This window comes from Egretta garzetta, unplaced genomic scaffold, assembly GCF_000687185.1.
Source record: "Egretta garzetta isolate BGI_Z169 unplaced genomic scaffold, ASM68718v1 scaffold72, whole genome shotgun sequence".
NCBI lineage: Eukaryota > Metazoa > Chordata > Aves > Pelecaniformes > Ardeidae > Egretta > Egretta garzetta.
In genome coordinates, this window is record NW_009259032.1 from 707,146 (window position 1) to 725,758 (window position 18,613).

At 41.2% G+C, this 18,613-nt stretch overlaps 1 protein-coding gene across 1 annotated transcript in view; it reads left to right on the plus strand.

Annotated features, from left to right (window-relative positions):
• Window positions 1-18,613, plus strand: part of EMCN (endomucin) — a 142,542-nt gene that overhangs the window by 102,671 nt on the left and 21,258 nt on the right. Inside the window, exons 2-4 of the mRNA XM_009634754.1 lie at window positions 8,705-8,806; window positions 9,221-9,334; window positions 16,261-16,383. Of these exons, the coding sequence (XP_009633049.1) occupies window positions 8,705-8,806; window positions 9,221-9,334; window positions 16,261-16,383 (339 nt within the window). The remainder of the gene's footprint in view (window positions 1-8,704; window positions 8,807-9,220; window positions 9,335-16,260; window positions 16,384-18,613) is intronic.

Below are 18,613 nucleotides of genomic sequence, written 5' to 3' on the forward strand. Positions count from 1 at the left end.
GTTTATTTCATAGATTTTTTTTGTATTTCTGATCTTAGAGGTTTTGAATAGGAAGAAAGGAATTGATGGTCTTGAACAATACTGTTAAAATTGCACTTAAGCCTCTTCTAACAGTGCATCCCAAATGGAAGTTTTTGTGATCTGGAAGCATGTATGCTTCCTCTAACTTCCTCTAAGATTTTCTGCAGTACTTGCTGGTTTTCTAAATAATTTTCATGGTTTGGGTTAGTCATTCTTAGCCAGCCAGCGACTAACCTATGACCACAATTCAACACTGTTGTTTGATTTTTGGGAAGTTTCATGTCACAATTTTCAGCCTTAACAAAATACTGCAGACGAAACTGAAAGTACAACAGGGATGACTGTTCTCAAGATTTATCGGAACACTGTAGATAAACCCCTCTGCTCTTAGAAACTTGCAATGCATTTATTTTGGTATTAGGTAGCTCGACTGAAATAACAACAGTTATCTAAAATTAATCCTGTTCCTTGCTCTGTCCTACGTTATGGCTTCCTGCAGTATTTTCAGGGGGGTGATACTGCACTGAACACATGCTCCAGACAAAGCAAAATATTGAGAAAGCTGAGATTGATTGCAAATGCAAATGTTGCAGTTTGTATCTATGTTATTATTTTGGAAGATCCAAATCATAAAAGCTGCAGATGCAGTTGAGATCTTGACTTGTAAAGCTCTCCATTTCTTGTGCAACTCCATTATTGCTAGAGTGTGGTGCCACTGTGTTGTTGTTTGTAGTCCTCTAGAAAGTAAGAATGTAATGTTATTCCTCTTTTATCGATTGGAAAATGGGACATAGGGGGTGTCTGCGTGGCAAAATACATAGAAATATCCAAGCTGATCTGAATGAGGCAAATTAAGTTCCAGAAACCCTATCTAAACTAATTAAACTCTATTGTTCTACATAGACATACCAGGGAGGATGGAGTAATCTCTACTCTGCAGTCATAAACATTTATCTTATTTGTGGTGATACATCCAGGAGACCTGTAAACTGGCAAGCTCACACACTATTTATGGTAGCACAGTACTGCAGTGTGGATGCCACAGACATGCAAGAAAGAAGTCAGGTAGAGCCTTGGAGAACTGGCCAGCACTGTATCATTACAAACCAGCCATAAGCGTCGGTGGCAGCTACTTTACACGTGTCTTGGCAGAATATTATCCTGAAGCTGTGCAGGAAACTGAGCCCAGGTTTCCCAAGCACTGCTTGTAGCCTTCTGCCTTCTCTCTCTCAGCTCTAAGTGCAACTTGGGCCTCCACAAAACATTACTGAGGAGGAAATTCTAAAAGCACCTAAATGCCAAACCTCACCAAGTAGAAGGCCCATGTAGAAGGCCTGTTCTACATCAGAAATTAAACCTTAAGTTTGATCCCTAAACTAATGTATTCAGGTACACTTGAGTTCTGTTTGGAGGGCTTGAGTAGGGTTTAAGCAGTGTCCAAAACCTGGTTTTGCTCTCCTCATGTGGGAGCGGTGTTTGTGCAATGACTGGTTGATGGGAGATGAACTACTCATCTAGGCAACCCCCTTTTTTTTTTTCTTTGAAGGGTGTGGGCCCCTTTACACAAAAATGCACTGTGAAAGAAGAAAGAAATTTATCTCAAGGTTTAGGGTAGAAGGTCACGAACCAGGAAAGAAAGATGGGTGAGGAGTAAAAACAGAAATAAGAGAAGTGCGAGAACTACACTGGGCCTGGGGGAAGATCAGATAAGAGAATGAAGAGATGAAGCAGCAATAAATGCAAATGAAAGAGAAAATGTAATAGACAACAGAGCTCCATGGTAAGAGTAAACAGGTTGTGTACATTGTCAGGCAGCAGCTATTTATTGGGATCTCTGATAACACAAGTTCCAGCTTTTCTCACAAGGACAGCTATAACTTTCTCCAGAAAGGACAAAATGTCAGATGAAGTGTACAATCTTCCCATGGATACTGCTGGAGCAGCTGTTACAGGAGGCTCTATCGTGGTTGTGGGGGCTGGCAGAATTATCATTTGCTTCCTGGAAAAAGATCACTATTTATTTCTGGTGGTATGGAAAGACAAAGCAAGAAAGCAACTTTGACTTCTTCATGACTTGTGTATAATTGCAAAGGCCCAGGGTCACACAAACAAACATAATATAACATAATATACAATAAAAACCCCATAATATAACACCACCACCTGTAGATTCTCCTTTAGAGCCTTGAGCCAGGGACCAGTTTCCTCAGGACACCTCTTCGGCAATTGCTCCCAACTACAGCCTTTTGGGTATTGGTCTGGTTTTTGAGTGGGAATATCTTGCATCCTCATCAGGAAAATGGTTTGAACACTAGCTTCTAGCTGTTACACCATCAGCTTGATAAAGGCACCTAAAAACTTGCAAAGTTTCTAGTCCAAATTTCCCTTGTCCATTACCTCTAGTTTCACCCTCAGCAGATGTAATGAGTTTATTCCTTTGTTGTAGCCCTCACCTACTTGGGTGCTGCTATCATGCCTTCTATTAATCTTGCCCTCTCTGAGCTGAAAAATTGCAATTTTTGCAATCCTTCCTGAGAGGTCATTTTTTTTCTAGACTCCTGATGATTTTTACGATTCCCCATTAAGCCCTGCTCCAGGCATCCACACCTTTCCAAAGCTGGACCAAGTACTTCAGCTGTGGCCTCACCGGTACTCATCTGAATGGAGGGATTTTAATATGAACATACGTTCCTGTCTACCTAGGGCAAAGTCAAGTGAAAAAATGTCAAACGGGCCATATCACTCACTATTTCTGTAGTGATAGTGGCTTTTCCATAAAAATAATTTCTTTTCAAAATCAGATATTAATGCCAAACCAGACAGCATTTAAATTCAGTAATTCATGTAATGAATATAATCAATATGTATTTTGAACAATCTTTTAATCTTTAAAAGTGCTTTTGTTTTGACTTTTTGGCATTCACTTTTGCATGAGCTATTTCATGTGGTGTTTTAAACTTAGTGGTTTGTGCCCTGTAGTGTATAAGCAGAACTACCAATGTAATATCATGCCACCATTTCTGCTTTTGTTCTGTCTTGATTATAGCAATGACAAGCACCTAATTAACACAAAGTCAAAATCCGCTTATCTTGGTCTTCCCAGTGTAAAGGTAAAAATAATGAGTGAGAGAGGGAATAACTGATGAGAGCTCCAAGCTCAGACATCAAAAGCTGCAGTGTGAGGACAACTGCGGCCATTGGTCAGCCCTGGCTGAATTCAGGGACTCCTCCTGAATTTAAAAAAAAAAGTAAGTTAGTTCAGTGTTTCAGTTCGTTCATTTCACAATCATATCTGAAGACCAGATACAAATGATTCCACCATTACTTTAATTTTAGAACAGATGTACCATTTAAATCCAAGCCAGAAAGGACAATAAAGGGAAATTCTGTGAACCTGAAAGAAAAGAGAAAAAAAAAAAACCCAACAGTTTCTCTTTTTTTCATTTTGGCCTTGCGGCCATGGGTCAAATCTTTTTCAAGTCTTCTTAATTCCTTCTTATTTTTCCCTGCCACCCTTATTGTCTTACTGTCTCTGGGCCTTCCTGCCCTTCCCCTCTCATCTTCTTACTGTCCTGTTATCCTTTTCCCAGTTCTGATTCCTTCTCGCCTTGTTATCTACTTTTAGACATGTTTTTTGTCTTTTTGGATCTTACCACCACCACCACCATCATCCCTTCAGGCCAGTGTCACATCTGAGCACCTTTTAGCTCTTCATGTGTTCTCCAGACACAAGGGTGCTACATCACAGATCACCTACACTCTTTTGGCTGAGTTTATTGCCAGGGAGTACTGCAAATGGGAGAGGTTTGGGGGGGGGAGCAGTTGCCAAGTAGATTTTTGACTACTCCCACATCAAAGTACATTGAGATGTTCTGTTATCAAAGGGATCACTGCATCTAAATTTGCTGAAAACCATGCAATTGTAACTTAATTGGTTGTCCGTCATCTGAGGCTGCAGCCAACCTCACATGAGCAGAAAAATTAATCTTTCCATCTCTCTCTTTGTCTAGCAACGGTCTCTAATGGGCTAGTTTTAAGCATTTTTGCATGTTGCTTTCAACTTGTTTTAAAGTATACTTAATTATCCACCATTTTAAGATAAAAACTGATTCATAGAACTCCACTTTATTCTACTCTGCTAATCAAATTTACCTTAGTTTATCTCTAGCCTGTGGTAAAATCAGCGAATTGTGAATCACAACAAAACTGTGACTTAAATCCTCAGGTTTTTTTAGTTTTGAGGAAATCTCAGCCTGTCATCATGGTTATTAAATGGAACACCTTTAAAGGATGAATAATCTTAAGTATTGCAATAGGCTTTCCACAAAGTCATGCTAAGTTAAGGGAAGAATTAGGGAATGAGCTAATTGGCGAGCTAGTGCATTTAGCTGATGTTATAGGCGTGGTAGTTACTGAGAGATGTTCTAACAAACCATATGAAATGTAGGCACTGTTGAAAAAACATTCTGTTTTAGTGCTGTGGCCTCGTGGCGTGGGGATTTACAGGAGCTTTGTCAGCAGCTTGTAATGAGAATGAAGAGATGGAAAAATGCTTGTTGTTTAGGGCAACAAGATTGCTTTTCGGTCTATTTGGATAAAATTTGTTTTCAAAGTATTTCAAGTGTGGGTTATGAAGCGTTTTTCTGACCGGGTAACTAAACGGCAGGAAAAACAGTATTTTGAATGCACTGGGCAAAGGGCTGTGCATAGCCTGACTGTATTCACGTGTCCTGGGGAGCAGGGCTGGGGCAGCAGTGGTCCCATAGGGAGCTGATTGAATTTGGTAGCGGATATACCCGTATCAAATGGGTCCAGCACATGCCGTGAGGAGGCATTGTGAAGGCAGCCGCGTACCAAGAAGAGATGCCCAGGAGAGCAGGGCTCACTGGGAAGGGGCAACAACCCAGCTGGGGCCCATTAGAAATAGGCAGGTGCCAAGAGGGCTGAGAACACCTTGCACTGCTTGAAGAGGAGTTGTAAGGGCTCATCTGACCAGGCTTTAACATGTGCCTGAAGAACTCCTGCAATTGTATTATAGTTTTTATTTTTTGTCAAGGTTAGATCTGTGACTCTGGTAGGCCTCGGGTGGTGCTCGTGAAATGTTAATCGGAGCGCAGCACGCCGAGCAAAGGGAACAAAGCTGACTGTTCTGCCCTGTAGCCAAAAAAAAAGAGAGCATGCCAGCAGATATTACCATGAATGGAGTCACACAAGAATAGTGACATGCTGTCCTGACTCAGTTTTGCGATGTCTATATTACAGCATGCTAATACAGCGTGACAGGATGTCACACTCCAAACCTGAAAGCACAGGGGGATTAGTCTGTGCCATTTTGCTCTCCCATTCAGTCACAGAGCTGATCTCTTCCTCCCCAAATGTACCCATCCTTGTCTCACAGCAGTGTAGAATGGTTATGAAATGCCACTGTTTCTGATGCAAAGTAGTTTTTTCACCTCCTTCGTCACCCCCTTAACTTCTTTTAGCAGAAAAATATGGACACCCCAGAAATAAGACTGAAAATCTTATTTGAAGCAAAAACTCTAGTTGAATTATGCTATTACTACTTTTCAGCACATCCAGAAGTCATAGAAAATACTTTGCTTTTGGTTTGGTGGGGTGGGGTTTTTGGCCGGTTTGTTTGTTTTGTAATATTGGAGACTTCCACCTACTAACTTGACCTAGGATTTTTAAGACTGGCATAATTTACTGCAGTAAACTTCCAACAGCTGGCGCACTGCCTTGAGGGCCATGGGGAAAGTCAGTCATTACTCAACTTGTTGCTTCCTGAGCCCTGTTCTGTGAATTGTCCTCTTTCTCTCACATGTAGGCATGAGGGTGATGCTGAAAAACCCTCCTGAAATGCTTTTACTAGCCAGGGAACTAGTACGATTTAGTTTCTCCAAGGCAGGATAACGGGTGCTTGCTCCTGCAGCCTATTGTTTTAGTTAATCCTCCACCCTAATATGATTCTTTCTGTGTTTATTTCAGATGGTGTTCCAAACAGTACCGTCAGTGCAGTTGTTTCTGCATCACCATCAACATCAACATTTGGTAAGAGTTCAAATTCATTGTTATCTGATATTCTGAAGCTCCCATTGCCTTTTTAGATTTCAGCTTTTCCAACTTCTGGGAGAGGTTAGGAGAATTATTTCATGTAAGGTGATTGTAGAGCAATGTGTTTCCCTGGGCCTCTTATAAAAGTCTGTGGAGAAGAAAGGATTGAGGGGTCTTAGTAAGGAGAGGGTTAATTTGAGCAGGCTGCATTTTTTGTTTCAGGTGAGAAAGGCTGAAATTCTGTGAGTTCCTGTGCTCTAAAGGAGTGGTTCAAGTGTGATCAGATACTAAAAAATTAGCTAAGACTTATAGTTCAGGAAGTTGGCAGATTGAGAATAATTTGGGAAACAGCACCAGTTAAGGGATCAGGCAGTGGGCAGTAGCTGATTTTATGGGTGTAGAGTGACAGAAGAGGACATTGACTTTAATAGTAAAGAATTACACAGTATGTGCCAATGTTGGGCCTCAGTTAATAGGAAAAAGAGTACATGTGCAGAAAGCTGTCACCTGCAAAAATCCTATTGGTTACGTCTTGAAACTGTTGATGTCAAGATTCACTTTTAGGGGTAAGAGGTGACACAAGTGCCCTCAGTTTCAAAAGGTGCATTCTCTCTTTTGTTTGTGATTGTTTTTACTAGATCAAACTTGAGGTCCTAAAACTTTGAAGACTTAATAGAAAATATCTGCTTCATATGGTAAAAGTCTGTGATCCTGGTTTACATCTTCAACTGACACATTCAGTTCTCTTTATTTTGTAGCTTTGTAGCTATGAAAAATCAATATTGACCGTATTTCATTCATGTGAGCTAAATATCGACTCCTCTATTAGTTTGACTATTGAAGACTGCTGCCTTTAATAACCGATGAGAGAAGAAAGCTTGAACACAGGATTATATTTTTTGATAACTAGAGATAATAATGAGTCTGTTTTGCAGCTGAAAGCGCTGAGATGATAATGATGTATACACTTAAAGTGCTAGTAATGGAGATGAATAAGATGCAGCCAGGTGAAGTATGCATATGTTATGTTTATTACAGCCAAACAATTAGTCCCTTTCAAATTGTGCTGTGTTCTTTTATGCTTCAAAACCCCTGATGTTCATGGCTGTTTCAAAGATATTTAATAAAGGCCCAACACCTCACAGTGAATGAGCTCTTCAAATATTTCACTGAAATTTCTCTTGCAGCTTTTTGTCACAGAAGGGAAAGCAGTATTGTTATTTATGCCTATGAAAAAAGCATCTGAAGCTCACTATGAGATTAAAGCACTTTGTGGGTGTAGAGAAAGCTCCCAAGGAGGTCCATTCTTTGAGGCACTGCTATTCTAGGTGAACAGCCAGCAAACTGAGAGCGGAGGAAGAGAGTATAAGTTGTATTTTAAAAGTTCTGGTGTGAACATTGCATTTAGAAGTACTCAAGTCATATGATGGAAAATGATATGTCATGTCATGATTTGTTCCTATTCTGTCATGTTTCCCATCCATGAAAAGTGCTAGAAGAGGTAGTAGGACACATGTTGGGTTGTTGTCAGAGATTGAAATGAGCCTCTGCAGCTGACAGTAGCACTCTCTGTTTGTATTAGATTACAGAACTGAAAACTGGGCTCTTAAAATGATTAGTTATGGGTTTTTTAGCCCAGATCCCTCAGCAGCCATCTGGCCAGTCTGTTCCATTGAGCATGTGCCAGGGGCACATAGGACCTGCAGTATGCCATCCATACACAGCAAATCACACTGATTTAAACCTTGCTATTGCCTTAGTGATGTTTGGGCAACTCTGCTCCCCTTTTTCCATACCAGCAGTAGCTGGAAGTGATCTCTGCTGCCCAAGGGAGCCCTTTCCCCTCCCCTCAGCCTCCAAATCTCACCCATCTGGAGAAGGGAACTGCCAGGAGCCACCTTACAAAGGGCATCAAGTTCACATATCACTTATTCATCTCATCCAAGATATTTGAAGCTTTGCTGCACACCTCAGAGGAAGGCCTGCTAGGTGTTCTTTTTCCCCAGAAATCTGTGTGCAGAGGAAGATGGTCTGGGAAAGCTAGCCAGAGAAGATGACTCAACTGGGGCTCAAGGTGGGCAACAGAGAGAAGAAGAAAAAATTGCACAAAGACTATTAGAATCTCTTCCCCTTCAGTTCTTTACCTGTAATATATAGCCTGTGTTCCCATGTGTCACTCACACTTCTTTCTGGGAAGTTTACATCCCTTCTCCTATTAAACAGGCATGCAGCAAAGCGCTAGTCAGCAATCCAGTCCGGCAGCACAGTAAACTCATCCATCCATCCATATCAGGCTCTTTTCCCCTCATCTCTTCCCTTGGCAGTCATGCCAAGCACCTCTGTATAACTCCAAAAGGGCGTGTGTCTCTTCCTTAGAGGATGGCTGGAAGCTACGGCTGCTAACTTTCAGTGGCCAACTTGTGGATTGCTCACAGGCCAATCTTTCCCTCTGATACCAACCACATGCACTTTGAATCGTCTTTAAAAATGTGTGGGTAAGAAAGCTCTTTAAGGACCAGACTGTAAACAGAAATTCACTGCCTTTGTGGGAGAAGGCAGCTAGAGGTTTGTGATGCATATTTCTGCATGATAAAATAAATCAATAAAGATGTGAATGCCTTTCTTGCAGTAACGGAAGCTGTGAACACATCAGCTTCACAAGCAACAACATTTCAACTGCCAGTGCTGACAACAACTGCAATCAGAGCTACAAATGAATCCATCACAAGCAGTAAGTGAAAGTTTCTTTAAGCTAATTGTTGATGCTGTTCCAGTGGTCATTCAGGAAATAAAGCAGCAGTGCCTCTTGGCTTGAGAATTTGTTTTACAGATAGTGGACTCTGGTGAAATCTTGCAGGTGTGTGCAGGAGCTTTGTCCTGGACAGGCTCAAGGCAGCTCCAAGCCAGGTCTTGTAACTGCATTATCATAGGCTTGTTATCAATGGGATGACCCACCTATGGGACAGGGAGTGACTTACTCGGCAGCAAAGGGAGCACTGTCCCTGTTGATCTTCAATTTAAATAATTTTTTTTTCCTCATAATTTAAGACTAGCCTGCAAGCAGGGTAATAGGTGTGTTTCGTGTGTGTGCATGTGTGTGTATACAAAATTGAGGAAATTAATTTAAATGTCATTCCTTTATTAGACTTCACGTCTTCTTCACCTAGTACTACACAACAAGTAACACAAGGTACAACGACACAGCCATCAATAAAAGTGACCACTACAGCAGCAAATAAAACTGGCTACACAACAACCAGTAAGTGATAATTTCACTGAGAGATTTCTGAGTTATTGTGTGCTACATTTCTGTAAAACAATTGTGGAACAATAAAAGGAGGTCAAAAAGAGTAGTTTGGGTTATGGATTTGGAGGTTTGGGGAAGCAGAGCTATTCATCCTACCATAACACATATCTTGAATAAATCTTGCCCTAGAATCTTACACAAAGAATATTATACCTCTAATTTGTAGTGGAGGTGATCTGAAGCCATTACACAGGATTTGAATCTCCCTGTATTTGGGAGAGATGTATTTCGAAGGAGGTTTGTTTTTTATTTTCTTCTGTGGGTTTTTTTAATAAGTATTGCATCAAAAGTAAATTATTCTATGTGATCAGAGTGGTGACAGAACAGCCCCCTTTGTTTTTATTTTTATATATGTTATAATGCTACGGTTAATTATGTTCTATATTATTATGGGTCACAGTACTGAAAGCAGAGTGGTGTGGTACTAGTTACCCCCTATCAATCTTAGGAAATAATTTTGTTCCCCATAAATCTTCAGAATAACCTGTGTGTTGGCCCAGGACATCAGATTGCATTCTGGAAAAAGAAAATTTTTACAAAAAAAAATGTATCCAGCAAGTAGTGGGATTAATTTAAGCAAGTACAATATCCAAAAGGAGCTCAGTAAACTTAAAATGAAATTCAGTCTCCCTTTTATGTCTATGAACTACACTGTAAATGTTTGCTCAAGTCTTTTGCTGAACCAGAGCTTTGAAATACTCAAATTTTTATACTTAATTGACTCAAAAAATTAGAAAGAAATACTCCAGATATTTAACTCAGCAGTCAGGGGTTCACCAATGTTCTCAGAGTTGATATTGTGAGCATACTGAACTGTGACATATTATTAGAACTTGACTTCTCTTCCCTCGGTTTCCTTGCCTAAACAGCGACTCCTGCTTTCTCTGTGCAAATTCTGCTTCAAAGCTACCCCTTGTGGAACTGAGCCTGCTAAGCTGCCTGGAGAGCAATTACCCTTTCACTTAGAGGTTACATCTTCTACTGATGCGGGTTTCCCACTGTGTGTGGTGGGGGGAGTAGTCTGATTATCAGCCCAAAGTCTTTTGTGGTTTGGCTTGGCTTTTAAATGCCGGTATTGGTGAGTCACAGGACAGAGTCTGGCCAATGCACAAGCTGCTGAAGTGACACCAAAGGCCACAAAGAATCTTTTCAAGCTTGCATTTGTGACCCAGTGGGCCTGTGAAAAGCCCGTGGTATGGTGCATTGTATCACAGATGTGATTCCTGGTCCTTTCAGCTTGGCAGAGGTTCCTGGCTTGTAGGCACGGGAGCAGCACCTGGAAATAAACCTTGGTGACAGGTAGAGCTCCCAGCAGGGAAAGGAAAGCTAACAAGCAAAGGCATACCTGCCAGTGCAGCTTAGCTCTGGCCACTGCTCTGCACTAATGCCCAAAAAAACTGGTGCTGGAGGTACAACAAGCCTGGGCGTGAAGTTTTCACCAACGCACCTCCTTTCTAGTCCTCCTGTGTTCTCCCACCAGCTAGAGTTCAGTTCCTTGTTGCCTGGGTTGTGATTTGTTTTTAAAAATCCGCATTCAAGCTAAAAAAAAAAACAACTTGTGATAAAAATGATTGCTAAATGAACCTAAAAACAGGGCTTACCTGCCTCTCACTCCCCTTTGTAAAAAGGAAAATTAAAGAAAGCATTGGGAACTGCCCTGCATTAAAAGACTTTATATTTTCTTTTAACGCTAACTAGTATTTTGGAAAACCATGTATGTGAAAACCAATTTTAGCATTTTTTAAAGACAATATTCTGGTCTACCTTTCAAGAAAGTCATAGCCTTGACTTCAGCACAAAGAGGTGGGATGGGACACAGGGTAGTATCTTTGGGACAGGGCACAGAGGCTGTGCAGATGTGTGGCCAGCCCTTGTAGAAAACACAGACCCCTCAACCACCTTCTGGCTGCTGGCTACAGCCATCTCTCTGTTTCCACCCCATGCGTTGGCACACTGAGTGCTGTTGGCTCCACTACACCGTCCCAGCCCCTTGCCAGCATCTCCAACAGCAGCACAGGCATAGCACAGGTGTAGCAAGTCTTCTGCTCTCAAAACAGACTGGAGAAGAAAGTTGTCTACTCTCTCTTTTTCTTTTTCATCAGCACTCCTCCCCCTTTTTGGGCTGGCCATATGGGATAGAGGCCTTTATGACACTCAAAATTTACCTTTATTACACCTGATTGTTAATAAAAAGCAGGTCCCTCTGTTGTTTTGTAATGGAAGCCATCACTTTCTCTGCTTCAATCCCTGCTAAAAGCTTCAGTGAATGATCATATTCACACAGCAGAGATTTGACAGGGCTTCCTGGCTATGCTGCAATTTCTGTGGCTGCTGTCACCTTTCATTATAAGTTCAGGAAAAGCCCCCAGTGCTCCACATGCTGTGAAATCATGCAAACGACTTAGACTTTTTTTTAAGTCTTCAGTATTCTTTTGCTCTGCAGGCCATAAGTACAATCTTCCTTCTTTGCCCTCCTGCCCTGTTTATTTTATTGGAGGCCAGCCATTAGACTTGTCTCCTTAACCTTATTATTTATTAATATAAGGGGTCAAATCCAATAGCTCACAGTTAGTCAAAAGAGTGACCTCACTTGCACTGTCCAGGCCTCAAAACAATGTTGTGCCACACAACAGCAACTGCCACACAACAGCAAGTTGCATCTGCAATCAGGATTTCATATTCTGGGACACTTGGATTTATCAAGGAGAATAAGAAATTAAATGCAACAAAAGATTATGTTCATTCTCCCTTGGATATGGAGCAAGCATCTTATGCAAGGTCAGCACTCAAGGTATTAAATTACAAGTAAGAGTGGATCTTGGGGTGTTGTATTTCTAATTTATCTCATGCTACTCTCCTGGATGATGATACACCATGGTGCAATGAAATATTAAATATTAAAAAGTGAGAAAAAGAAGGAGTGGAGAAGATACTTTTTCTCTTTTTATCAAACTGCTCATAATTAAAAAGGAAGCTTTACTTCGGTAAAACTGCTGGAAGAGGATTATGGTAACCTGTATTACTCAATTGTCCTCAGGTTGTTACTGCGTGCTATAGGTAAACACTGAGTATAGTTGGCTGCTGAGACATGTTAGGCAGAGAGATGTTTTAAAACATATATTTTTGAAGTAGTTCAGGTTTTTTGCTTACCAGAAAATGTAAAGCTGGCAGACAGCAGATGCAATCCGCTATGGCTGTAAATATTGAAACGGAGATCTGCTTGGTTACCTCCCTAGCCAATTTCCATTCCTCTGAATGGGTGTGAAGTTGCATTGGTTTTGCTACACTGGGATTTTTCAAAGCTTTCATGAATGCATTGTTAATGCAAATGGTTTCTCAGGCTATTGATTACAGGGGTGAGGCCTATATGTGTGTTTGTGCTAAAGATACGAGCTCAAGGGAGAAGGTTTAGCCTTTCATCTTACAAGGCCTTCGTGCAGACATTTTAATGTGGTTTGGGTGTAGTTCCTTCTGCCCTGGAAAGGTGTTTCCTTGATTCATTGGTTGGCCAAGTAAGGTTTTAACACATGTACGGGTGTCTATATTCTTCACGGTGCATAGAGTATATGCAGAGTATTTGCCGCTTACTTGAAGCATCTGGTGATGTCAGAGCTAGTTAGGTAACAGCCTGCCATAAAGAAAATTTAAAATACTGTTGGGAAATGCCAAAATATATGTGGATTATGGGTAGGTTAAGTAGAAAATCATGCTAAGCTTAAGCGAGGATATGTGTCGAATTTCAGCTGATTAAAGAAAATGAAGGGTTTTCAGAGCACAGAGAGTAAGGAAATACCTGAGGCTCAGACAGCAGCTTTGCAGAGCAGCTTCAGGTTCCCTGTTGTTGATTATCCCTTTGACAAATACATGTTAACACACTGTCATTTATCTTATCAAAATATCAGCAGGGAGAGCTGCATCACCACCAGGGAGTTCTGCCGCTGCAGCAATCAGCCCCATTCGGACAGCTATTTTACAATCTTTACTGCCTTACCATTTTTATTCATAATCAGCTGTTGACAACAAACCCATTAACTGATGATGTGAGTGCTTTTGCAGCAGCAGCAGCCGCCCTCCTCTGCTGTGCTGCTTTTCTGCGAGCCCAGGCCTCCCCCTGCCAGGCAGGCAGAAATCTTTGCTGCAGCTGGCTGAGCCGAAGCGTGATGAATTACTGCAGCGATGTGTCAGTGGGGACGGCAGAACTGAGTCACCGTGTGCCCGCGCAGAGTCCCCCGCCTGTGCCCGCGCAGAGCACGGGCACTGCAGTGAGGGGACTTGTGCTGTCTCCTCCTGTTGAGATCAAACTCAACCTTGAATAGATATGAGTTATGGGATTTACCAAAAAAAAAGCAGATTTCTAGCAGGCGTGCTGTGCTGTCAGTGCTGCTGTCGCATACGTGAGCAGTAGCTGGATATGGATGCTTCTGTTCCCATAGGCTTTTAGCACAGAAGCTGTTCGATCTGCTAACTGTGTTGATAGTGCAGCCTATGCTGCATATTAGGCGTAAGGCTTGGATGCTGCCTCAAAGCCACTTCAAAACCACAAGTCAGCAGAGAATTGGGTTGCTAGGATTTAATCTTACAGTAGTACAGTGGAATTAATGGAACCTTCCCTGCCAGGTTGCGTTTTTTGTCTTGGAAGTGGTGAAAACTGGCACATAAATTTTTGCACCATAGCGTGTCTACTTCATCCCTTGACATCAGGAGCAGGAAGCCTGTTCTGCAGTCTGCCAAAATAAATGCAACAAGCTTCATGCCAAGCCCTAGATAAAGATGAGAGTCATACCTGCTGCAACCCAAGTCTCAGGAAGAATCTCACCCAGGCTGAATTAAAAAAAAAATTAAATGGAAACGCTATCATCCCTCCCCTCCTAATCCCCCGCTGAGGCATATCCAGCGCACAGCCCATGTTCCTGAGAACAATCCGTTCTCACAGCTCCCAAACACAAGAGGAGCACCCAGGGCTGGGCTGCTGCCAGGACTGATAGGACGCCTGGAATGTGCGATCCCCATGGGAAAACAGCTCTCTGTGGGGTTACAAGGCAACTGCCTGCCTCCCTCCTCATCTCTCCCACACACCTGATTGTTTTGCAGTGTTCTCAAAGTGCATTTGTGCTGGAATGTCTGCACATGAAGGTTTACTGTTATTCTGCCTTACTTTTCATTCTCCCATGCAAGCTTTTACTAACTCATGATAAGGGAGCCACAAGATGGTCGCTGTTACTGTTACAAGCCCATGCATCTTCAAGGAAGAGGGAGGTTCTCTGGGTTTTTTGCTTTTTTTTAAAATTCATCTCTGATTAAAACTCAACATTTAAAATTTGAGTCTGAAGCAACTACAGTAAGAACAAAAAGTGGGAAAAGTTTGCTTTTAAAGATTCATTCAAGGCTTCTATGAAGAGAATGCAGGAATTATTAGAGTTCTCAGATCTTTGCATTATACCATAGTAAAAAAATGAGGTAGAGGGGCTTTTTACACTCACCTCTAGAGCAGATTAGGCTTGTGTATTGAAGGGGTACAATGCTGAGGTTTTGGAGGCAGCTGACAGTTCAATTATACTTCTCATCACTAGAATCCCAGTGAAAGTTTTAGGCATTTAAGCTTGTTTTGCATAATTTTCAGTATGGTTTCCTTCCATGCCTCGACCTTCAAAGATACCATCCCTGGCTGTCCAGCTCCTCACAGTTTCCAAAGCTGTAAATCCCCTGACTCCAGTGGCTTCAGTTCACTTTTTCTTAGCTCATTGATTTTTGAAGCTTGCCTCTCCAAGGCATTGCACTTAATAAACAAGAAGGGGAGGGAAAGACCAGGCCAAGTTAAAGGTGTGTGGTGGTAGAATAGGGACTTTTGGGTGTTAGGGGTTTTTTTCTGAGAAAAGAGTTCCTTGAGGGGCCAAACTGATAATCAGAGTTTCTGCATAAAGCGTGGGATGAAGCATTCCTCAAGATTCATGTGTTGCATTTGCATGATATTGCACTCATTTGACTAAAACGTGTCTTAAAGTTGTTTTAGTTCCAGTGTTTGAAATTCATCTGAAGAGGCACTGAAAACAGTTTACAGCTCAGTCGCATCTCTGTTTTATCTCAGAAAGGAAGTATAAGGTTACTCTTGGGCACTCCGATGTTTTATTCAGCAAGCACTGTCTTGCCTGTTGTTATGCTGAGGTTTGAATGTAGACATAGGAATTATCAGCTGTGCTGGAGCAGCTTAAATTGTTTTCTGTCATTTAGTGACCTTCAGTTCCATGGGCTGAGGTGGTGCCCTGCCCCAGCATCTTGGACTCACCTTAGGCTGCAAATCTTTTGACACAGATGGCCCTGATCCTCTGTTGACTGTGAGAGAGCAGAAATAAGACAATTTAATTTTTCATACATTAATTTTCAGGGATATATTGTTTCCTAGGCCTTAACAGCACAGAATGAAATAATTAACTCTGCGTTTAATTACAATCCCTAGAACTTTTTACAATATCACATTATGTGACAGTTGTGGCTGAAGCTTGCTTTTTTTAAAATTTTTTTTTTGAATGAAGGTTAAAGATAAGAGGGCAGTAAGCAATCTTCTCTCTTCAGCTCACATGGCTCTTGGTGCAAGACCGTCTAGTTATTTGGGTCTCCCAAATCAGAGCTCTAGGATGACTTCTGGCACAGATGTGAGACTGTTCCTGATGCTAGGATGTGCTTTAAAGATGCCTCAACTATACCAGTAGTAACAACTCCATAGGGATGGTTCATCACTTGACAAGCAGACCAGAAGCTGTAGTGCTTTCTGACCTTAAGTCTTTTCTATGATGGTGGGAGCATTTGTCTGAGGGATGGTCCAGCATCTAAGACAATGATTACACAGGTGTATCTTACCTGAACTTCTGTCTCATTTCCAGCTACACAAACAAATGGAACACAATTGGCACAAAATGAGAGTTTGGATGCTTCATCTACTAAAGCATCATCATTTTCTTCTACAGTCTCTCTACAAAAAACCACTTCTGCTCTTGGAACCACAAGTAAGTCTTGAAAACGTACACTCTGTTTTCCTATACAAATAGTTAAAAAGATGCAAATAATTTCAAATCTCTTCTTTATTTGTTGTGCATTGTCGTGGAATCAGGGCCACCTCTTTATTCACACTGGGTACGCTGTGTCCATGTCATCTAGCTATGAAGTTATGCTGAGTGATGGGTGAACATCAAAATATGCAGTCAGGATATGCCATGTCATTACAAGTGGATAAAAATTACAAAAGATAATAGCAGTCTTTATGTATGCTGTATGTGGTCATCGTGTAGCATTGACTGCCAGAGGAGGTCATCAAGATAAATTCTCTGGCTGCAAAGCAAAGGGGGCAAGGGAGAAAACAGCTATAATTTTTACAATTGTTAATAAATCTGGAGGGAAAGTTAATGCATATTACCTATTAAATGACATTGTTCAAAGTACAACATGCAGGGTTAAAAAGATATTCATCCTTCCCAACTGCACACTAGTTTTACTGTTTTTCTGGGTGTGTTTGGTGTATTTATCCAATAAACAAACACTGTGCTGAACGTAGATGCCAGGTCATATGAGTGATCATTTATTATGCTTCTAGCTGGCTTAACTTTCCTAGATTTTGAAGAACCGCTTATTCAGGTTTTCTTAAGGTCTCTTGAGCCTTCACTTCACTCAATACTTACTTTCAGCTACATATGTGTAAATCCAATAAGGACACTGACTTTGTTTGCATATCCCAATTATTATTAATGTTTAACATCCCCTAAGGGATACATGACTTTTTACAGTCTCTGGATTGTGTTTGTAGGAGATAAGCATGCGCGTGTACTGTGATTTTTTTTTTTCCTCATAGAGGAAAGGATTGGATATAGAAGTGGAATAATATCATATGCTCAGTACACACTGAAACACTTAGAAGTATGCAAAAAGATATTATAATAAGCATTTTAAGGAAGCTGGGATTTTTTTCTTTTTAAACCAAGGCCACTGACTTAGAGAGGATTCTTTGCAATTATTTCAATGAGCCTGTGCCCCATAATGCATATATTGTGAGCTGTAGTTACTTGATTATCCTGTTAGGTTTTGTGTCTTTTGGCAGACACATGCATGGTATGGAAACCTTACCATTGGTACACTGCAATAAAGCAGTAGATTACAATGTTTTTAATTAAAGGTTCTCTCACACAGGTAAATTCTCCAGGTTAAAATTAAATTGTAATACATATCTGGCTATGGATCACCTATATTGAATTGCCTATTACATTGTTTGTACAATTAGATTTTACATGTAAAATTTGCCCAGAAAGTTTTACAACCTTCCTTGGGTCTGTTTACGAAAGTCATCATCTTACTCAGCTCACTTTGCTGTAAAACCAATAAATCTTCTTGAGCTCGGGGCCTACCCAAGGTGCCAGGACTATAATTGCCTGGCTGAGAAAGAAAGGGCCCATCTGTCCAGGAGGAGTTGGTCTAGGTGCTTGGCATAGCCAGTACTCTGAGTTCCCATAAAACTGCCATTTCAAAACCGCTTCCTCCCACACCAGGATTTCCACACTTATACCTTTCCTGTCTCCTCACAGCACCAGCTCCTCACTTCTTTCTTGCAGATTAAATATGCAAGAAATCCCACTACTTACCCTGATGAGTTAGGTAGCTTATCCCAAATGGGTGCACCTTCAGACCACCCTTGCTCCCTTATTCTCTGTGTACGTTAAAGACTTTAAGAAAAATGTTTTGGTTCCCTCTAAATAGATTTCTTCTCCTACGTGCAATTGCTCAGGGCCAAGAGAAGCCATATACTGCACTCTAATAACTTTTAAAGTAATGCAAGTGTGAAGCCAGTTGTTTCATTTTGTGCTGAGACTAGAAGAAATGCTCACTCTCTCACTGCCATTAGATTATTTCTTCCCAGCTCTTTGAAATTTCACATTCAGGGCTTCTGTAGGCGCTGGGTATGTTTTGTTCACCAGAGCAGAGGCTGGTATGTGCAACAGGGCTGGTGCTGCAGCCCATAGGGGATAGCAGAGCTTGCAAGCTGAAGGCACCCAAGCCACAGCTTCTGCGTGGGAGCTCAGGGGAAGACAAATTAATGTGAAATTGATCCAAACCAGAATGTTTCTATTTGGTATGCTCAACCAAAATAATTCAGCTGGCTAACCTCGATGCAAAAGAATATATTTAGTTTTGAGACCATTTTCCATTTTAAAAATAATGCCATTTTGGTGAAAACTTCCTTTCTTGCTG